Source organism: Gossypium raimondii, chromosome 11, assembly GCF_025698545.1.
Source record: "Gossypium raimondii isolate GPD5lz chromosome 11, ASM2569854v1, whole genome shotgun sequence".
NCBI lineage: Eukaryota > Viridiplantae > Streptophyta > Magnoliopsida > Malvales > Malvaceae > Gossypium > Gossypium raimondii.
The window spans coordinates 7,009,981-7,033,581 of NC_068575.1; the positions used below are offsets into that span (position 1 = coordinate 7,009,981).

The window sequence follows — 23,601 nt, forward strand, 5'->3', positions numbered from 1 at the left end:
TACATGAACACCACAAATATATAATTTTTTAAACGGGCTTACAAGTTCTCAACAAATAAAAATAATTGATAAACGGTAGGAGGCTGAAGTCCCTGTCTAAGATTACAATTGTCACACTTTTTAGTGCATACAAATTTCTTACTTGTCTGTCCAATACTGGATTTTCTTTAAAAAAAAAGCTTGGCACTAGATTGTATCAGTTGGCATTCACTAAACTTGAACCTAATTGTGAAAGGTAAACACAAAACATGGAAAATTTTGGTAATTTTTCTTTACAACGAGTTTATGGGCTGCAATCAGAACCCTAACCAAACCAAAGTTTTTCAAGGATTCTGCATGATGATTCGAAATGTTACCTTAGATGTGATGAAATTTTCTTTAGCCTGCAGAAGAAACTGCATCAACTGAATCCACCTTCAGCTGAAAACAAGTGAAATTGTGCCAAATGGTCAGCAGTGAAAAGCCAAAAACAAATATAATCCAAAACAGCCACCAGCGTTCAATAGAACTTACCTGCTTTAGATGATTTAGTAAAGATTTATACAGTAGGCTTTTGAGCTTATCAGATTGGTCAACCATGTGCCCTGATTTGATCAACCCCTCTAGTTGGCACCAAAGCCGCTCTACTGTGTTATATGGGAACCATACTGCAGACGATCTTTTGCGATTAATTATGTCTACTGGTCTCTGCAAAAAAATATAACAGTAACACCAATCAGCAAAACCAGCAGTGTACAACTTTCACTGGTAACAGACAAATGAACAGGTTCGTATTTAGAGAACTATACATAAAGCATAAAATGTGGTTCAATAATTTGCGAAAAAATCCTAGTGGTTTGACTTTTCATTTGGGCTCCATAATGTTTTTTGGTAAATCTCCAATGTGACATTAGGAGTCGGATGTAGAATCAACCGACATGGTAACAACCAGATTCAGAAGACTTCTGTGATTCACGTTCTTTAAGAGCTCTTTCCTATCAGACTAAACATAATCAATATGTGGTTGCAAAGTCTTCGTAGAATAGAGAAATGGTATAAAATTAATACAATTTTAGAAAATACACTATTAAAATAGAATTTTAACAAATTTGCCCTGATGGACATTAAAACTGGAAAGTGAGAATGAAGAGTGAATACATTATACGTGATAATAGAAAAAAAAATCAGGATCAAAAGCAAAAAGAAAGCACATGAGGACATGTGAACCGGCTAATAGCAACTGTGGAAAAACAAAGAAGCAACAGTTCAGTAATGCATATTGCCTGTGAAATAAATATGTTCACAGGGGAGGGAAGAACTATTTCAAAGTAGGACAAAAGGTTCTCCGAAAATGACAAACATTCCCCTTCCCTGACTTCCAAATAAGGAAAAATAGTGTCTTCTGAATCGAGCTTGAGCTTTTCTCTATTTGAACTAAGCTCGGGTCGGTTACAACTCTAACCATCACTTATATAATTTAAAGCGATGATAATTGTAGATACTCTATAGTATACACACACACACACACACACACACAATCCTATAGTCAGAAAATCAACAAGATGTCCTAGTAACTCTTTGCATGATCTAAACTTGATTAACTTGCATGAATATACTAAGTTACAAAAAATGCAAAACTTTAATATCCTGCCCCTTAAAATAAAACTAAAATTGTATGATAAAAAATAAATAGAAGTTTTTCCATGGTTGCACCTAAAGGCAGATATCTTCCACTCCTTGTTTTTACTAGGAAACAAGTAGAAGCTAAAGCTGCAAAGAACATGGTTGACTAGCAGGGATGTCAGTTGACTATTACCGAACAAGGAACCCACCTCCCCATCCCAAAAGGGTGAGGATTTTTATTATTATTGACAAAAAAGGGGGAGGATATTGACGAAACAAGGTCACCATTCCTAACGTACTGACCAAGGTAGGAATGGGAGGAAAGGGGTGCAATTTCCTTGCCCATGTATGGCCTTCTGTCATTCCCACTCATTAGGACCATATTTGATAAAATATCAGTTACAAATAGCTGCCTCCTTTCAATTTATTAACCATCAAATAAAGGAAGGCATCCACAATTGATCCATCCTCTTCCCTGTATCTCTTCACAACCAGAGAGTCCTGATCTAATTTTGTAAGATGATTTGAAGATGCATCTTGCAACTCCAGTGACTTTTGACTAAAATGGGCGATGTCAGATATCTAAGTAAAACATGGATTGAAATATCATGGATGTTTCTGACATTAGGAGAGTCACTATATACAAAAATGCATCAAGGAAAACAGACAAATACCACTAAGCGAATTAAGATAAAATTGAAATTTTGTAACTTACTGTTGATGCAAACGCTTCTACATACTCAAGAAACAGATTTGTTGCTTCTGTATATCGACCATAATCAACGTATAGTCGAAACAAGGATGCTGAACTTGGCTCCGGACCAGTCATTCCCCAAGGCCTTTCCCTCTGATTTTCCTAATCAAATCCGACAGAATGTGATAAGCAAAAGTTTAAGAATAAGCAAACATTAATCCAGACAATATTAAAAACAGTTTGTAGGCAGATCAACTACATTCATTTAAAGAAAGTTATCTTGAATTCAACTGGTACAAATGGTTGCTGACGGTAAACTTTCAAACCCATTTTGGGGTTTTTTCTTTTCATTCCTTTTTTTCCCTACTTGGTCTTTTGTATTTCTCCTACCAGACCATTTATACAATCTCAAGGAAAACAAATAGAAAACGATTATCCCAGGAATATTTGGTTGCTTGGATATGGCTTTCACAAGAATGAATTTACTAGCTTGATGAACTTTCATGTGAAGCAATTATATATCAACTTACAGCCTTGTCCTTTTTCTTTCCTTTTCATACCTGTGTATTATTGTGTTATCTTAATAGACCCAATATAGGCCATGCATACGGTTTTTGCCTGAATATTATATCATACTATCTCACATCTTAGAAATGATATTGTTTCTTGACAAGAAAATAGATGAATACTGAGAGTCAAAGAAACATAGCAGAGACCACTATACAAAACTAGCAACATGCAACTTCTGCCGTTCACAGCTTCTTGTATCAAGAGAGCAACTGATTTTGAAGATTCATCTTCTGCGTAGAAGTATTACCTTGAACATTTTAACCAGCCATAAAGGCAATTCAATGTGAGGATCAGTACGAAGAAGTGTTTCAGCAACTATTACTGGCAATCTAGAATGAAAGTTTTTGTACTTCTCCTGCAATGCATAAACATCTCAGATGTGTTAGATGGAAAAAGAGGCTAAGAAAAGGAAAACAAAAAGGGCAACAAGGATAAAATTTTAAGGTTGCTTTTGAGTTCTTTATTCTTTCAATGGTCAGTTCAGAAAACCTGACACAAGTAATTACTACTCCACATCTTTAAACCTTATCACAATTCAAAATTACTCAGGAATTTTACCCCAAGAAAAGGAAATTAGTTGTGACCCCTTGCGTGTCGACACAATTATGACATGAAACACGAATACATAAAACCCATACACATTTAAATGTCATTTGTGTGTCATGTCAAAAGTCGCTAGGACTACTGATAACCAACCTCAACCTCTAGCACATGCACTAAAAAGAAAAACAATTTTGAAAAATTGTTACATGAGAAACCAGCATCGCTTTTAGCATCATTTTTATCCTGGGTTAAACCATAATTTCTGATGTTAGGCCCCCAATCTGAAAACCTTGATGCCAATTTTCCTTTCTTTCATATTATCTTTAATTAAAACTAAGTATGATTTGCTTGTATTCAATGGAAAAAATCAAGTGCTGCATTGCAATAAAAAACAATTAATGTGTTTGAATAACTAAAAACTAAATCTGTACTTTTTGAACAAAAAGCATGATTATATAGAATAATCATGTTAGATTGGGATTGTATTTATTCATTTCTTTTAGTATGGTTTTACTTTTTACTATTTGCATTTGCCTTTTAGCAATATTTTATTAAGGTGACAAAAAGCAAGTAGCAAAAGAAACAAGCAAAATACGACAAATTTCAGAACTAGACAAAATAAACAATATAGAAGCAGGCAGAAGATACGAACAAGATAGTGCTCAAGAGTTTCCCAGTGACAATTCGCCTTAGTTTGTTCACTGGTGAGCTCCATACCAGGTGAACCGTGAACAACCACTTCATCCTTGGATGAAGTCAATAATAGACTCTGCGATCTAAATTCAATCAAAAAGGTAAAGCCACATTATGTAATGAAGATTAATTGCTTCATAGGCAAATCAAAAGAAGGAAAATGTGAAACATATGACGTGGAAAGGACAACTGATTTTACCTAGTCCAAGACGAGCTAACCGTACTAGGGCAGCACTTCAATGCAATAGCAGAGAAGATCTTTTCCAGTTCCCTGACCAAAAAGAACCATCAAGTAAAGGTCAACAGACATACCAGAAGCACATATTACCACCAGGAGAAACAATGAAGCAGCAGAAGGGTAAATATTTCCACCTCTTCAGTTCTGAATCCTTCCAGAATTTTAAAATAACGCTGAAGGCCGTGTCATATAAATTAGTTAGGACTAGAAGCTCAACCAGATCTGATGGGGCTTTTCCGATCCCTGGAAAGCAATTAAAAGTTTAAGAAATCATCCAAAAAGAAGTGACTATTAGAAGTCCATAATAAAAGCTCCACTCAACTAAACATTGAGATGGAGAATCCAGTTTTTTCACTTTTCTTTCAAACAAAAACCATTTATTAATATCATAAGCATAGTACACCATCTGTATACAAGAGCATACACCTAAAATTGAAATAAGAATGAGAAAACAAAACCATCTCAAAACCCAAATTAATGGAGGAAAAAATATAATGAACTTCTCAATTTGCATAAAAATATTAAAAACAATAATAGCAGCCTTATCCGTTCATACCTTACCAGGCCGTTCTCTACAAACTATACTAAGCTAAATCATCCAAGAACTCCTTTTCTTCAAAAGTGCCTTTCCAAGCATGTAGAAAAGCAACAATTATACGGTGTACCCCAAATTATCCAAGCCAATTTAAATGCAGAGCAACTAGAACCTTCCAAGCTATAAGACTAAATTTTAAATACTGCCCACTAGTGCTAATGTTCTTAGACGAGCAATAACTTGCTCTGCTTTAAAATGATACACAAAAGGTTGTACCTCAAGCTAGTGTCCAAACAACCGAGCTGACTTTCATGGCTCTTTCATCTTTCAAATACTCCCCCAAAGAAATCAAACAATTCCACAAACAGAGAACCTCTCAGAATACCAAACACCTGAAACTCTTATCGGTCAACCATCAACAAATCTTATCATTACTAAACCCACACATCTTTACAGAAATATGTCACATCCATAACAGAAACAACTGATATACAAGCCACCCATTTGAGTACATTTATTAGACCTTTAAAAAGGAAAAAGGCATAAGGTGAAGCATGTCACAACATTTACATAAGCCTAAAACTACTAAGCCACAAGTTTTGGAGGAGTTCAGATTGGGGGGAAGGGAGGGAAAGAAAAGAGTGAACCCTTTCCCTTGCTCGGTAATCAATGAAATAAAAGGAAGGAAAAGGAAGAGTCCTGCCATTTCCCATCGAAAGCCAGAGGGAAGGTGAGGGAAGGAAAAGAGAAAAGGTTATATACTGAAATTCTTGCTTTCATGGCAACAAGAACCTTTTTGTGTCTAAAGTTGAATTGTGTTCCTGATTGAAACTTACAATATAAGAACCAAAAGTTATAAGTAAAATAACAATACATGGGCCATCACATGGTGCACGTAAGGGGGTTCTCAACATGTAAAAGGAAAAAGCATATAGAAGCTTCAAGTCCATGTACAAGGGATGAAAATGAAAATGGTTTTGCTGGGTTGATGTGGGAAAAGGAGGAAATGTGATGACATAGTGGGACATGTATAGACAACAGGACATGTTACAAAATTTTTCTCTTATATCTTTGTGAAATATGTATATTGCGTTTATTACTTAAAATGCTGCCAACAAAGTAAATGTTACATTTGGATTTTAGTGTTTGAGATAAAAATATTTTAGCTTTCTAATATATTAAGAACTAAACATCGTACTCTGTGTACCAAATATATCTATCGTTTACATTATTATTTTGCTAAGAAGGTATAACTAGAAAATTTTCTCATTCTCCTTCTTTCCTTTCCTTTCCATTCCATAACCAAACAATTGATTTTGATAATCCTACCAATTTCCTTTTTCTTATTCATTTAAAACAAGGAAAGAAACGAACCCTTATTTTCGTTTACTCACGTAACTCCAAAAAAGTGAGAAAAAAAACCCAAAAAATAAATGACTTAAAAAATGTACAAAACTAATAACTCAACAGCTAAAAGTAGAAAATTTATTTTTCTTTTAAAATGAAAAGAAAAAATAAAGTAGCTCATGAGATCTTCCAACCTGGAAGAATAATTTACTCAAGCAATTTAGCCCATGAGAATTCTGAACATGAAAGACTAATTTTCTGAAACCGAGTCAAATGGAAATGGAAAACAACTTGTTTGCCCTTAATAGTTTGTATACTGAAACTAGGATAGCATCAAAAGCATAAACTATTCAGCTTTGAATGTCTTATTCAGGAAAGGCACCCTATATAAGACACTAAAAAAAATTAGTCTGATTAGATTTCTGTTTTGACTGTGCCACTTCAGAATACACGAGTGATTGGAGGGCAAGGGTAAAATATAACAATCTAAAATAATTAAGATAGGTAAAACTACATAAAGAAACACAATATTTCTTAGTTCCAACATTAGAGTTGCTTGACTGCTTGATTGCTTGACCATAACTAAGAAGAAAGAAAACCTCCGCCTCACTATGAGGGTTCCTTAGGAAATCAAACCTAAGATTGATTGCATCACACTTAAAAATAGCAACAATACTAAGAATTCTCGTCATAATCTGTCCACAAAAGAAAGAGTACATGGATAACTATCTAGGCTACTATCAACCCTAATCCTAAAGAACTATTCTAAGTATTCCAAGTAGGACTTTAAAGGAAATACTTAAGACTCCAAGAGTTAACAATCTTGGCACTCGAAACAAACCCTAAGGGAGCATTTCAGTTGGATATTGTTTGATTAACTTTGGTAATACGATTACCCCTATTTAGATTACTTAGCAAATTACTGGTTATGTCAAATTCTCTTGTTTGGTTGAATTGGTTGGAGTTAAACCTGTTCAAGGGCTGGGCCAGGCTACCTGTCCAAACCCGAAAACCTGCTCAAAATTTGGGAGGGTCAGGGCAAAAATATTTGGACTGAAAAATGGGGTTGGGCAAGAAAACTAGGCACATTTAAAAAATGAGCCAAGCTCAAGCTCAAACATTCAAGGCCTAAGCCCGGCCCTACCCATTTTTTCTAATATAACACATAAAAATTAAATCTATAATAATATACAATACCATAATGTAAACATTAAAAAAAGGTTAAGTTGCCTATATATAAATTTTTCATAAATGAAAATATATATAAAATTATTAAATGATAAATTAAAAATAATATAATTTTTTTCAAAAAAGATTTTAAAAAAATATGTACAGGCTAAAATGAGCTTGGGTTAGCCATCTACAAATATAGACAAGCTTGGGCAAAATTTTAAACTTGGCTTGAGCAAGCATAAAGTGTGTTAATATCATGCTTAAACCAAAACCAAACCCGGCCAAGCCCATGAACACCTCTCGCTGGAGTGCGATCTTGCTTATTTACACCTATATCTTAATTATTTACAGAGTTGGTAGTCAACAACAACCATAAAATGATAATTAAACGTCACAAGCATTAATAAATGAAGTACTCTCAGAAAAAGAAAAAGAAAATTACCAGAATATGTCCACTTTATGTTTGCCAGTGAAAGCTGATATTCTGCTGATGTTAGCACAATCTCATATTCAAGTTTCTCAATATCAATGCAAAATTGCAGCCTCTGAGATGGCACATCATTAACAGCTGCAGAAGAAAGGAGATATTAATAAGGTCAGCGTCATCAAGACCACAAAGTGCACTCCAGGTGCAAAAAAAGCACTAGCCTGACTGAAGTGAAGCGTAATATATGTATGTAGTTTTTGCAAGTCTGACTATATATAATATATAAAGCTTAAAATATATAGTAAACTCTGAAGTATGGTCTAGTTTTATCTACAGAACATGCAATGTTTTTATTGATCAATAGGCATGATTTCCTTATAGTCCATGTCTGTTGCTGAATGCTCAAATATGGAGAAGTACATGGTTTGACATGATCTCTTTCATACTAGTAAAGATATATGAAATGAGAAACATGAAAAATAAAAGAAATTAAAGGGAACTTCAATCAGGTGGGAATTTTTTATGCCTATCGCGATACATAAAAGCACGCCAAGGCACACACCCGTGTGCCTAATCAAAAGGGCCTTGCTTGGAAGTGTCTGAGGCATTTTTGTTGAATAATACTAAGGCACAAGGCACACACCTTGACAACACTGAATAAGGTCACGCATAGATTTGAAACTGATTGGAGAACTGAGCACATACATAGACATAATCAAACTATCGAATAGGTTCATTTTTCCTATGATGATAAGATTAAGAGCATGCTTCTTCTGATGACAACAAAATGAGAATATCACAGAATAATAAAGCTCTTTGTAGATGTAATAATTACACTGTTCTTTCACTCTTGTTTTAGCCTTTTTATGTGGGTAATGCTCATTCCGAAGAGAATATCCCTCAGGCAGGGGATCAATCCAAGCATAAGCAGGATGGACAAGCTGCAGGGCATTAACAGCAGCAGAGAGTGCATTCAGCCTCTCCTGCAGTGTAATTGACATATGCTGCTGATCTTTCTGAACTGTATCAGTTCGTAATCGAGCAGAATATAGATACATGTAACTAGCTGCCTTTCGCCAATTATGCCTGTGAATTTCAAATGCATAAAGCAATTTGTATGGATTTGGCTTTGCCAAGATATCCGTACGCTCCGCCTACAAATTACAGCATAAAAGGATGCCTAAGAGATCAGTCTGCAAGAAAATAAAAGCAAGAAGCAGCCGTAAAGATAACACCTCCTAGAAAGTATTACATACCTTCCATGCAAGTTCTCGCTCAACCTTGTCTGCTAAACCAATTAAGGGCAATTGACCATTGCAGAGTATCTGCTATGAAAAAGGAGAACAAGTTCCCAATAAGTAACATGTCAACTGATTTATTACCCACAGGCACAGAATAAAAATGACCAAATAAATAATACAGCAAGCACTGCAAGAATTAAGTATGGTAAATGAAGATGCCGATCCGTGATGCAGAGCAAGCAAAATGGTAAAAACAGCAAGAAGGAAAGTTGCAATTCCCTACAGAAATTTACATCCTTTACAGCTGATAACTATCATGAATCCTTTCCTTAATTTCTATTTCGCTTCAACACCTTTATTTTCAAACAAAAAGAAATGTCAATTCTTGCTTTACTAAATTCTTTTATGATTTTTGTTCTTAGGATGCTGTCAATGGCATCGAAACTACTCATCAAGCATTGTGCTTTACTTGAGCTTGTAAGTAACCACATGCAAGCCATGACAAACTATGCATGACACTGAACCGAGGCAGAATAACTGGAACAAACAAAAAGTGGGATATATAAAAGAACCTTTATTGCTCCACATTCATAAAGAACAATAACAAAGCGCCTTAAGCAGATGTACTTGCTCTCTTCATCTGGATTTGAAATTATTGCACAGTATGCATCATTCAGAAGATTAAGATCTAAAGTAAACTTGAAAACATTTGCCCAAAGACGTCCTTTGATGGTAGTAGTGGATTCATTAGATGAATCTGTCTCAAAGCCATCACCTCCAAGGCCAAGATCATCAACTTGCTCCAGTGCAGCAAGAGCAAATTGGCAAGCACCCTCGCTAATGTTATATTGCTCAAATAACTGCATTACCCATTGATAGTAATGAAGCTTCCATGCAGCAGATACATGACCATCTGAACCAGAAAATTTTAAAATCATCTATTTGCGCAAGAAATTAAATTGTCCAGCATTTTTCTAGGAAACAACAATATTCTACAGATGAACTTACTAAAACCAAGATATAGCAACCCTGCTTCATCAGACAAACTCTGCAAGGCCTGTGAAGCTCCTTCTCCTGATGCAGCTCTGCATAGAACAAAGCAGTGCCAACTCAGTTGAGACATAAATAAAATGACCAAGTCTTAACAAACGTGGAAAAGCCTGTAAAAGACAATTTTGAATACTCAAAGCAAATCCAAACAAGCTCCAACTCCTGTTTACATTGTTAACTATAAATATTCATCAATGATAGGACTTATTTTGGAGATAAGAAAGACTTGTATTGCACTGCATTACTTTCATAGGAGAAATTTACTTCTAATATAATAGAAATTAATTTAAAAGGATGAAAGGTATAACTTATCATCACCCTTTGGTAAAGGTGTGGTATTTATATCAATTGCTATAGTTAATAAAATTTTCAATTCTAAGAATATTGAAATACTTGTAAGTTAATATTATAGAATTTCAACTTTTTATACTTCAAGGCTAAAAAGTATAGGAAGTTAAAATATTTATAAAATGGAATTAAGAGGAAAATAGGTTCAAAATCAGAAAGATGAAGTAGCATTAAAATGGAGGACCAGGATATGACTAAATTACTAATTACCTGAAGAAACAGCTAACAGCTTCACCGACTTTCCTTCCTTTCAGAACTCCATGTAACCCACGCTGAGTTTGAGCAACAAGACAGCATCCAAGGAGATGTTGAAGTAAGCACCAATCACCACTAGTATCTTGAATACTTCTGAATATCCTCTCCCTTCTTGCATTGGCCTCAAAAATAGCAAGTAGGTACTTTGACAGGGTAAAAATTTTGGCCCCCCAAAAAACAAGGCAGGATATGAATTTTAGATAAACTCTCAGATACTATATATTTTAATGTAAAAAGTCACAATCGTGAGAAATGAATGACAAACCTCAACAGCATCATATTGGCCATTCCTAAGAAGGATAATTGCTAATTCAGTTGAGCGCCTCAAGAAGGAAGAAGAAACTTCCCCAGTATTTCCCCATACTATCCAGCTAGCAAACTTCTGCACTGAGGTAATAATTTCATGTGGATTAAGGAGGCATCCCAAAGAAAGATGTCTCTCATATCCAGAGGAACTTTGATTATTTAGTAGAAGTAAAGAGGCTAATGTGAAATCACATTTCCCAAGTTTCTCCCTCCATGATCTTTTATTGATCTTATTATCTGAAACATTGACAAGAACAGAAACCAATCAAGCCAACCAGTAAGTAATAACAAATTCCTCTCTCCATACCATAGTATGTAACAGTTCCGATTAGCTAAAGCAAATAAGCAGAAACCATAAGAAACTTACCAATCTGCAGCAATGAAAGTTGAGAACTGAAATCTTCAATTGCAGGTGATTCTGATGGTGTTGTGCAGAAAACAAGAATGATAAGCCACTCAGAAATAATTTCTTCAATCATCGGAACCAAGTCAACTTGTATTCTAGTTATGTCATCATGCACCATGTTAATCTGTATTAAAAAAAACTTTAACATATCTAAAACTCAACAGATTTCAAAAAAAATAATAATAATAAAATTCATATTCTGCGTAAAGAGACAACAAGATAAATGTATAAATATGCACACAAAGTCAAGAATCTGACTTGAGTACTTATATTTTGGGCAAGTTGCAAATAACGGTTTTCACTTGTAAAAGGGAAAGAAAATATGTCAAACAAAGAAGACTAAATAAACAACTCAACTCATTTTGCACATAATATAAACCAAAGGATTAGTTTAAGAAGGTGATATTTTAACATGAGAAAAATATTGATATAGATATAATGCTTCCAAAAGTCAGACTTGGTAGCGGTAAATTCCTCTTAAAGGGTGCCTAAACTATCAAGAGTACACAATGTTAACATATAAATATATAATCTACTACTAACTGTTAAGAAAGGAGACAGTTCAAAACAAGAATGATATCTTCATAGAAATACTGTACTCAAATCTCACAAATGCTTGTGCTTACTGTCCTCTCAAAAGTTGACTGAAGTCAAAACTAGGAAGCATATACAATGTCCTTTTTAATAAGTTTTATTCACCGCTATCAGTAAAAACCACCAAAATTTGGTATGAAGAAAGGCTTGACCTATTTACTACTATTCTTTTCCTTATCCTACATGAATGACGCACAAGATGATAAAAGTTGTATTAAATAATGGAAGGAAAAGTACTGGAAGGGACCCGACCATTTTGAGTATCAAAATTTGGTATCAAAGGCTTTATCATTTATCTTGGGCCCAGATAGCCCAAGGCCCATAAGCCATTATTCTTAAGATTTAACTTCAAGAACCCTACATTTTTTTCCATAACTTGTCCCCCTTTGTGCATCACCTTTCCAGTTCTGCAATTTTCATCCACTACAACATCTTTCCACAGCTGCAATTTACTCTCACTTTCCAGCAACGCCTCATTCCACTAATCCTTCTCATTCTCCCCCTTCTTTCTTTGTATGTCTTCCCATTATTATCTTCTTTCTTTTTGAATTTGCAATATCAGACTTCTCTCTGTTATCTTTTTCTCGCTCTTTTTAGATTTCCAGCATATAGGCTACCCAATGCAAGCGCAATTTAGGAAAACACTAATGAAACTAATACCAAACAAACCTCTGCTACCAAGTTGGTGGCATTGTTTACCTGCGTCAGGCACAGATCCCATATCATGTCCATGTCCAGGATCGTGTCATTTGACACAATACTGAGCAACATAGGTCAATATAAACTTTAACATGATCACATATAACCATGTCACGACTCAGAATTCCCCTAATACCAGATTTTCCCCTTCAAAAGATGCATAATTTGGTAAATTCCCTTCGCTATGGAACTATGACCAAGTCTGACACAAACATAGAAAAGCATGGACATTTATCCAATTTATTTTCTTTCATAACAAATTAATATAGAATCAAGTATAACAAGGAATAACTCACCTGCCCACCAATGCTCATCAGATAGCTTACAAAAAGAAGGATGTCCAATGCATACTCAAACATCACCTTTGCAATCTGGCAGGAAGCCTGAACCAAGATGGAATTGTTGAGACAAGATAATGTTTCAGCACCTGAATTCTGTGTAAATTTTTTAGGGACAAGAAATTGTAGATAACTCTCTATGACATCCAAGATTTTTCTCCATGAGGCAGCTTTTTTGCAAAGATCATGAAGAGATAAAAGCATGTCAACAGAGAATTTTCTTAGATTTTTATGATCTCTCTGTTCCCTCTCCAAAGCAACATCAGATCCAAGACCAGATAAATAGCCTGCTCTTGTTGATGGACCATATCCAGCTCCTAAAATCTTCAGCAAGCGAGGAATAATCTCTTCAGATGAGATACTCTGTCTTCCAACAAATGATTCATAAAAGACAAAAGAAGCAGTTTTTCCCAACTGTTGGCTGATGTTTACGACACATCTGAGAACTTCAAAAAGAATCTCGCGATCAGAGTTGTCATTAAATAAATCCAATCCAAAGCTAGCAAGATCACCAAGATCTTCTGACAGCCCTAGCAGAATACAAAAACAAGAGCGTATGTATTTAAACAGTTAAAATAAGTCCATGCTGTGTATAAACCCAGTTCAATACTGTATTTCACAAAAAGCAAGGATCTCCATCATACCATCAGTAAGCAGCTCAGTATTTTCCAAACTACGGAACAAAGAGACAGAATGTTTTCTGATTAGACCAACAGCACCTGAGGTGGACTGTATAATCAATGCATACGGAGCATTCTTTTTACACCAGTATTGAAAATAGCGACAACAAAAATTTTTCCACCCTCGAAATATAGATATAGGACTTTCAGCCATACTCTGACAAAAAATGTCAAAAGTTAGATCGGCTATCCAGAGAACATAAAAGTAGCCAGAGGAACAACAACTAAAGCAATGAAGCAAAGAAAACCTCATGTTCAACAAGTGAAAGAATCTCCTTTTTGAGTCCGTCCACAGTTAATGACTGAAATTCATTATCAGTCCAGTGCTTGCTGTAATCTAGAAAAGTTGAACGAAGAACTTTATTATGGTAAACCCCAGGATGAAGAAGCCTGCGTAAGAAAATAGAAGATACAAATGGCACAATCTGATCCTGCAAAGGTTGAAAGGATGTAATAAGCAACATACCTCTCACAAACATTTCTATTCAGTACAAAGACAAGTAAATAAAAAATGAAAATCACACCATGCACAGCAAAGAACTGAAAGGAGAAGTAGAACTAATGCATGGTTGATTTACTTCTATTTTCAATATAAAAGGGGCTAAAGTAAGAAGCTATGTCCTATTCAGAAGCTGTGGACAAACTTTGAATGAGACAAATACTATGCACTTGGCAGTCAAAGAACATAAATAAATAAATAAAAATCCATAGAAGTATAAGAAAGAAACATTGATGAGAGAACCTTTCCAGATGACAAAATTGAACTAATTATTGATATAAGATCATCTGAAGTGTGTTCTGAACTTTGAAACAGCTGGTCTGCAATAAATTCTTCTTGTAAAGCATAGCAGTATGCTTCTTCCCTAGAAGAAAGGTTTCGGAAAAAAATTAGGAACCACAAAATTGCTAAGCAAAATCACTACAGCACCAATATGTGTTTGTTTTAGACTTGCCAACTCTGTCCCAAACCCGAAAACCCAACACAACTTGATTTGACCATACAAAATCAACAACTCGATCCTGCCCACCAGACCTTAAAACAATCCAAACAAAAAAATGACCCAAGCCCAAAATAACCTGAACCCGATATGACCCGAACAAGTAACCCAAAATTACATGAACCCAAGATACCCGACTTGAAAATCCCAATTAAATTGAGCCCAATATGACCCAAACAAGTAATCCGAAAAGACATGAACCCAAGACACCTGACTTGAAAAAACCAATTGACAAACACAAATGATCTGAACACGAAACTAACTCAAATCCAAAATACCCTGAACTTGAAATGACTTGAACTTGAAATAAGCCAAAAAATTTATAACCCAAATTGACCTAGATTAGATTAACCCAGCCCAAAACCAACCTGACCCGCCCAATTAACAATTCTAGATTGTTTGTATGTATTTTATCCCTATCCATGACAATAAGTACTTATGCTAAATGTATAAACAAAGACGCAGACCACGAATTATGAAAGAAGGGGACACATATAACAACCATATCCTCGAATTCAATATGCTTCAACAATTATAGCCACACTATGTCTAACCAGGTGTGCTGCAAAATCATACAGCACAATAATTATGGTAGAACCATGCAATAGTAAAGACCTTTCATTGGTTAGGCATGTTAAATCTCACATATTTGTACTATTGAAAAGGTGGTGATACGCCAATCCATTATCCTTTAATATCCAGATCTTGTCTGACGTAAGTTTGACATCAATGCATCCCCCCTGACAAATTGAAACAATGAGATATCCAGAAAAGTATTTAACATGTCAATTTTAAGCGAATGTTTACCAAAAACAGAAAAAGAGAGGGAGATATGGAGCAACAAATGGAAAACCAGTTTGTTACCTCATCCACAGGAAAATTTTTTACTGAAGAGTCTACAGACAAGGAGATCCTGTCCCCCGTAGAACAGCAGAGACCATAAACATAAATCACCTCCATGCTAACTTCCTTAAAAGTAAACCAAGAAATCAATCAATATTGAAGCAAAAGGTAGAACAAGTTACTGGCACTATTTTATGCGAACAGTATTAACAATATAAAATTAGAAACTTAGGCTCCATTTGTTTTGGGAAAATGTTTTCCACATTTTCATTGGAGAACAAGCCAAATGAGCATGCATCAATGGAAAATACATAGGAGAACACAACAAATAATATTCTCAATCAATTTTTCCAAATTCCAAATAACTAAATAAAATAACACCACCACCACCAAAAGATCCAACACTTATCTGAAACTAAATGGAATAGAATTCTTAAAATCCATTTAACTTAAGGCGAACATCCTACTCAAAGAAGCCAATGCCCATAACAAGTACCTAGCCCTTTAGCTTAATCTATAAGAAAACCAATGGACCACAATCCCCAAAAATATCATTTCAATGCCGTTGGATCTTATAATTCACTTGCGTTTCATTTCTTTTGTCAAGCTCCATCACCAGCCACTTCATCATCATCTGAACACCTATTAGCTTCTCACTCAAAACCATCACCTATCGTATTTTTATCGCAGCCAGTAGTCCTGCAGCATGTATTTTTTATTATTTTCTAGGATGATAAGGACGAACTATAATGACCCATAGCAACCATCTTTCTAGTCTAAAACATTTGCATGTCCTACTTCGTGAGTTTTTGGTTCTCAATGTTCTTCAATGAGCTAAGAAAGAACAGTACCCAGGTAAATTATTGTCAAGTGTTTATGCAAATGATATTGTCATAACAGGTGATGAGTGTTGGAATACAAGAGTTGAAGTATTCTTGCGAAGTAAACTCCAAACAAAGGAATTGGGACAACAAAACATTTCTTGGAAATCAAGGCAGCTCAATCCCGTTTGGCATAACTTTCGAATAAACAAACTATGCGTAACAGAATTCAAGGATCCAAAGTAATAGATCCAACAAACATGTAGTTGACAAAAGTTGATATTTGATCCAAGGCAATTTCACAAATTAGTTCAGAAGTTAAACTATTAGATAGTTACTTGGACAGACATTTCTTTTGCACTCAGTGAAGTTAGTTAGTTTCTTGATTCTCCACTAACTAATGATATGGATGCACTAATACACATTTTGAGGCTTCTCAAGGGAGCTTTAGGATGTCGTACAATCAATGAGAATTACAGCTAAACGAGACTTAGGATTATCTTGATGCAGATTGGGAAGGAATCCTTATGACAGGTCATTGATAAAGATTTATTTTATATTAGATGGTTGATATTTGGGATAAGGCCACTCTAGTTAAGGTAAAGGATCATTTACCATCTATCTTTGAACAAATGCAAACTTACCAGTTACCACTGTACCTTTTTATTTAATTCAAAATGGCCAAAGGTTAACAATAAAATATTCGGTAGAATAATTCTTTATTTCCAATCATAATGTTATTTTACCCATTTACTTCGACCATTTCTGGACAAAACTAAAAAGTACATTACAATATTGCATCCTTCAAATATAAGCAGTAAATTTTATCTATCATCTTATATTTAGTGGTAACTTTAGACCTTATCCATGAAAATTTAGTATCTTGTAACAGTAAGACACGTACTACTACCAAAAGCTAAAGCCGTGACCAGAATCAGAGGGTAAACGCATGGCCCATACAGTCATACTAGTTGCCAACTGATTTGGGGGGAAAATAAGAGCGTTTTATTTGCGGCCTAGTGACCTCAAAAGTGACAACTGAGTAACCATAAACATTGCTTCCAAATCCAATTTTTCATGAATAAACCAAGCATGATGATTTGTGCCATAATTAGAGAAAAGGGATTTCAAAAAATGAGATTCAAACAAGCTAAGAGAGATCCATAGATCAGTTTTCAGATGTTTACTAAGTTTCTAGGAGGTTCAAGTGTGGCTAATATCTGTAACAAGTTATAAATATGTGATTGTGCACTTCAACAATTAAGAGGGCAGAGAGAAATGCGATAACATATTTGCTTAGAAATAAATCTGGACAACTAGAGTTAATTCAGAAATACATACCAACGTACTCTTATACAAGATGGCCAAAGGAACAATGCTTGAATCACTATTATATTCACCCAACCATAACCTTGTTGATATAGCTCCTGCAATTACAAGATACAAAAAAACATGGGAAATGTACTTCAGATAAGAAAAAGCTCATAAATATTACAGAAAGTCCACAGTGTAATTTTAGGCTGCCAAGAACATCCTTTAGAAGTGGATGTTGGAGAGATCGTGTTTCAGAACAACCTTGGTTATTCCTTCAGATGGTGGAAATTTTTTTTAATTACAAGTACCCCAAAAGCTCCAATTAAACTTAGAAGAATAACCAAACAAAAGGCGCAAAACAGAACTCCAATCTATATATAAACTACAATGGAAATGAAGTGAAAAATGCATGAGTAAAACAAATAAGCCATATCTTTAAATTTTAAGGTTTTGAAAATTACTAGATAATGACTATTAAGGATAAAATCATAATGTAGCTACAATAGATGACATTGGAAGACCATCAATAATCAAACACATCTGGATCATTACAAGAATTAAAAGGCTAGTTGTTCCTAAAATATCAACTACAATTATATAAAAGGAAATTTCCTAAATAATGCTATTTACAACTATGTCTTCAACATACACAACTATTGATGATGATATGTAGCCTCTGCTATAACTTCAAACTTTAGTGAACAACTACAATGCTCATTCCAAACCATAAAGCACAAGATAAAACTCTAAAGCTTGTCTCCACTTCCATTTGACAAATGACTAGTGTTATAAAAGGCATTAGGCACACTAGGCCAAGTGAGGTACAGTGCAAATTTCTAAAGATAATAAATATATGCATGAAAAAATAAAGGAAATCCATCTATTAAAATATAAATAATAAATTGAAAGATATGGTTTTGTTAATAAACAATAAAGACCTCACTGAAATAGATAGTCTAATGTTGTTCCAAAGGTTAAGAACTATCACAACTATTGCCATCAAACAAATTTCCAAGATTTCCCTATTTCTGCCTTCATTGCGCATCAACTATTTTGATTTATTATTCCTATAAGTAGAGCTACAACTGTCCTTATTTAACAATCAAAGATAGCCAACACAAGAAATTAAAAACTAGGGGAACCAAAGAACACTTAATTACGCACACTTAAAGTGTGCTTCACCTAGGCGCATAGCTTGGCAACACTGCAACCACCACAATTGCAAAATAACTAATATTTCAAGCATAGTTACCATCTATTTATTTATCACTGGCACGAAACGGTTCAGAAACCTGTCAAACTAATCCTCTAAATCAAGGAACCCAACCCTTGCTAGCTTTACCAATAATGTCACATCATTATAATTAATATTGCACCGTATAAAATCTTTTCATTGTTCACTGACCAACAGATGAATAGCAATAGACATGGATACCATAGTTAGAGAATCATACTCTAGGAAATTTAAAGGTTTAAGTCACGTGTTCTTTAATAAATTAAAACCTTTAGGCCCAAGGGTAAGCACCCTTGAGGGTTAAGAGGTCATTCATACAATAATTAAAAGTCAAGTACTATCTTGGCGTTCATGACTACTTTGGTCATTTCCCATTTCCCAGTTTTGGCCTCAATTTCAGTCTATTGGATCTTATTGTGCTTTTAAGATAGGGAGTTTCATGCAGTGTATGTAGTAAAACAATAACATTAGTTTACACTCAATTGGCTGGTTTTCTAGAAGCTAACCAGCACTACATACTCAATTGAACTAAATATAATCTAACTAAATCTTCAACTTACAAATGTAAGTTTATTTTAACAAATTTAATCCTGTTTTACCAAAATTTAGAACAATCCTCCACAAGTATTGAGCCCCAGTGTCATTTCATATATCCTATTCACAGTGAAGTGCTCAGTACATTCCATAGGTCAAGTGGTAGAGACGGAAATTGATCGTAAAGATTCTCCCACTAGTTAATTTGGAATCTAAAGTGAATCCCAAGGCCTGGCAAGGTTATATATATACAAACTAAACACCTTTGGTCATGCACCCCTTATTCTTAGGCTTGTATGGTTTCTAATTATTGCCACTCAGCAGATTTCACCAATAAAACATTTCATTAAGATGGTCTATTTCCATTAAATACCTCTTTCAAACAACCATCCATCAAGAAGGCTTAACTTGGCATTGCCAACAGAAAATTGAAAAAATAAGACCTGAGGCAAGCAACAAAATTCTAAGCACATACTCTCACCAGAGTACATTAAAGGCATATAAATGTTGAACCCCTTCTTCAAAGGTCATTTCATATGATACTGTATAAATCTGATTTTTGGCACATGTAAATATCAAATATAGGGTGTTCAACAATCAGAAAACGGTCCCTCTATGGTGGAAACTACACTGGTTTTCATCAATTAATAGATGAAAACTACAATGAATTAATAGATCAAGAGAAATATTCCTGCTGCTCCCCCTCTCACAAAAGGCTTCCAGTCAGCATTATGTTTTATTACAAAGGTTAAAGGAAAGCCATTCTCCTTGCAAGGAGGAGAACCTATTGCTTGAGAAGCCATAAAACAGGAACATTTAGAGAAGGGACATGATGAAAGTTAAGACATAGTTACAGAAGAATGGTGAAGTCAAGTGGTAGAGGTAACCTTCAAGTGATGTTGGCACAGTCATTGCATGACTTAATATTTTGTTGCGAGATAAAAGATCCCATGCTCGTAAAAACCCATCATGATGAAGCACAAATACAACTTTTTTCCCAAGAATCTCTTTTATTATTAAATCCTGCACAGCCCCAACACCCCTCCCCCTGCATGACAGATGAGCAAAATTGGCCTATATTAGAAGAGAAAACAATGATTGTGACACAGATATAATCAAATCAAGCATAAAATTCAAAACATAAGTTTAACCTTTTCCAGCTATGTTGGATTATGGGTTAGGTCAAATCGTGTCAAATCCATTCATCTATACACACTCGCATGTATCTAACTCCTGGTTAGAGTTTAGTAAGAAACCTATTCTTAACAGGACTATCATACGCACTATATTGAATCCTAATACCAGTGAAAATTAACTTACTGAGAATATCAATTAGAAGAAAAAGTTCTCACTCCAAAACTCTCTCCAACGCAATCCTTGGGCATCCACCAAGATCCTAAGACTTGTGGTATGGAAGTTAGTAGACAACTCTAGTAGCTGCCACCATCAATGAGATGGAACAAGAACCAATACGAAAGTTGATTCAGAAGAAGTTTTTTGGAGGTACAGAGAGTAAACCATTTATAACTATAGCAGGTAAACGGTAAAACACTAGACCTATTCATCTTGTCCAACCATAATTTTAAGCTTTTCAGACAACATGCAAACAAACACTACATAAGCCAAATCACACTTGATAAAGAAAATTAATGCTAATTTGGATGTTAGAAAAAAAGTGAAGGAAAATGAACAAGAAAACAAGATGGAAACAGTATTTTAAAAGAAAAAACTGGAATCCTTTTCCTTTAATTAGTCTCTTAGTTTATTCTCTCATTTTCCCTTCACACTCAAACAAGATTGGAAAATGTTTTCTCCCATATATTATACTTTCAATTCTTTCACATTTAATACATTTCAATGTCTTCACATTTTTCCCATGATTCAAAATTTCAAAGACAGCCTAAAAGCACATTTTGATGATTCATACTGAATTTTTGCCAAATATAGATCATTAAAACAGGCAAGCTTAGTAAATATACATTCCCAGATGAGTACAATACTTTTTGCACAATGGACATATATATATTTACTCAAAGTAGAAAAAAAGATACCTTGACATGAAACCCCACAAGCGACCTAGGCTAACCCCTGAATCATCACGCAGTTCAGATACAAAACCTAAATTGGGAAAGTTAAGAGTCAGAAAGTTTTACATGTGATAACAACCATAACATAACAAAATAAGAATGAGCTGTAAAAAGATTAGATACCAGGAGCAGTTTGGTGAAGCGAGCCAAGTTGGAAGCAAGTAACAGATCCATCATTTCTCCCAAGCAAAAGACATCCAAGGTTCGCTGCCATACAAGTAATTGGCTCATTACAATTAGAATAAGCACGCGCATCAAGCTCTATAAGTTCGTCCCTGGAGAAAATGGAAGTCAAGTCCTTGGAAAGTTTAATGAAGTAAGCAATCCCGGAGATAGTTACGGTATAAAGCAAGTAGTGTGACTTGGTTGGAAAGGCGCTAACAAGAGCGAAAGCCGAGAGTGGGTGAGAGAAACTAAGGCGGAGCCCAGTGTTGTGAGGGAATTCCTGCGAGAGCTTGAAGATTTCCAGAACATTCGATTGAGCCATATGGATTTGGCTGATGGATTGCAAAAATTATATGAATAAGAATTTATCAAAAGAAAAAGAAATCATAAAGGTTACGTTGATGAACTAATGTAGAGAAGAAAACACTTACCAAATGAGATAGAAAGAATCATCTCCATCGATGTAAGTGGCGGAGGCGGAATCCGCCGTGGGAGGAGCGAACCCACCATTGTCAATGTGGTTGATGGATGAAGGAATCGTGAGGTCAATCCATTTTATGGAGTCGCTACCAATGACAGGAACCTCAGTCCCCGCCACCATCATCCTGAAATGTCAATGTCTTCAATATTTAGTCAAAACCTCCGCTGTGCCCAACTCAATGTCCAGTGGTCACTGTAGTAGAATACCAGGGTTTTAGTTTCAACTTCTAAACTACGCTACTGTGTCCTGACTCAGTAGGGGTGAGCAATTAGCCGGTTCGGTGCAGAAAACCGAAAACTGACTTAACCGGCTTCCCCATTTTATGGAACTGAAACCAAACAGACTTTGGGGGAAAACCGAAAAACCGACCCGAGTTAGTTTTGGTCGGTTCAGTCGGCCAACCAACCGAACCGAGATTATTTTCCTTTAATTTTTTTTTTCAAACATGATAAAATAATGATAGCAAAAGATGATCAGCATTATCAAAAAAAAAAGTTATGACCGATCAATATACTAAAAATACTCAATGAAGAGAAGAAAAATGCAATAGTTTCTGCTTATAAGTTATAACCAATCAATATACCAACAGGGAAATATACACTATGTATTCATACTAAAAATACTGCAACACAAAGGAAACCTCCACAGATCTCTGCAAACATGATTAGAAAGAACAAATAAACCCTAGAAATCACCTTAGAACCGAGAATTGAATGACTGAGAGAGGCGTCCGTTAACTGGCTGACCAGTGCGAAAACGAGAGAGCCCTTACTCCGACCGACAACCGACGGAAAGAGATGAGGAGAAGAGGTCGACGGCCGACCGGCAACGATGACGAGGCAGAAGTGAGGAGTGGAGAGGCCGACGGACGTAACTTCTACAGCAGGGGTTTTGTTTTGGGGTTTTAGTTTTACTTTTTTTGGGTCAGTACTATTTAGGAAAAAATATTTCTTTTTAATTATTTTCTTTTTTTTATTTATGATTTTGGGTTGGCCCACGGCCGGTTGGGGGTAAATGGGTTGTTTAATATATATGTTAAGTGGGTTAATTTTTAATTTAAACGATTTTGAAATTCAAAATTGAAATTAACCGATATCAGAAATCAAAAGTAAAATTGGAACCATCTAAACCGGGTCGACTCAATCGAAGTTATCTTTATTTCTCATCTTATAATATATATAATAACTTTTTCGAGATTTCCCAATAATATTGTTATCAATATTTGAATATATATTTTCATTTTAAAAATATAATGTGTCTTATTATTATGTTTTATATTGGTTAAAATTATTATTATATACTAGGTTACTCGGCAGGCTTGTCTATGGGTGATTCGGCCTAAAGGCCCTTTCGAAAAATAAAAAGGTTAAGATAAAAATATAGGT

At 35.0% G+C, this 23,601-nt stretch overlaps 1 protein-coding gene across 5 annotated transcripts; it reads right to left on the reverse strand.

Annotated features, from left to right (window-relative positions):
• LOC105761126 (nuclear pore complex protein NUP160) lies at positions 1–23,155 on the reverse strand. 5 transcript variants are annotated; one of them, XM_012578834.2, is made up of 28 exons: positions 22,912–23,150; positions 22,167–22,408; positions 21,694–22,067; positions 21,535–21,601; positions 20,371–20,531; positions 17,743–17,828; positions 15,602–15,706; positions 15,383–15,477; positions 14,482–14,602; positions 13,988–14,170; positions 13,704–13,896; positions 13,018–13,589; positions 11,390–11,552; positions 10,982–11,259; positions 10,672–10,859; positions 10,072–10,148; positions 9,636–9,976; positions 9,079–9,150; positions 8,658–8,976; positions 7,838–7,963; positions 4,475–4,583; positions 4,302–4,373; positions 4,062–4,185; positions 3,114–3,221; positions 2,318–2,458; positions 514–687; positions 357–420; positions 1–222 (listed from the first exon to the last, which is right to left on the reverse strand). In XM_012578834.2, the coding sequence occupies exons 2-27, from the start codon at positions 22,337–22,339 to the stop codon at positions 379–381; spliced, it is 4,464 nt and encodes a 1,487-aa protein (XP_012434288.1). In that variant the 5' UTR covers positions 22,340–22,408; positions 22,912–23,150; the 3' UTR covers positions 1–222; positions 357–378. The 5 variants fall into 5 exon arrangements, 4 of the variants coding, with proteins under 4 accessions (XP_012434288.1, XP_012434287.1, XP_012434289.1 ...); XM_012578833.2 differs by having other exon boundaries at positions 1–420; positions 22,167–22,340; XM_012578835.2 differs by having other exon boundaries at positions 1–420; positions 9,079–9,147; positions 22,912–23,149.
• Between the last annotated feature and the right edge of the window lie 446 nt (positions 23,156–23,601).

What these genes read in the sequence shown, in the direction of transcription:
- LOC105761126 (XM_012578833.2), bottom strand. Translation starts at nt 22,339, where the DNA reads ATGATGGTGGCGGGGACTGAGGTTCCTGTCATTGGTAGCGACTCCATA. An exon ending in GATTCTTTCTATCTCATTTG is followed by an intron (nt 22,068 to 22,166) that starts GTAAGTGTTTTC and finishes GCAATCCATCAG; the next exon opens with CCAAATCCATATGGCTCAAT. An exon ending in TGTGCCAACATCACTTGAAG is followed by an intron (nt 17,829 to 20,370) that starts GTTACCTCTACC and finishes TTGTAATTGCAG; the next exon opens with GAGCTATATCAACAAGGTTA.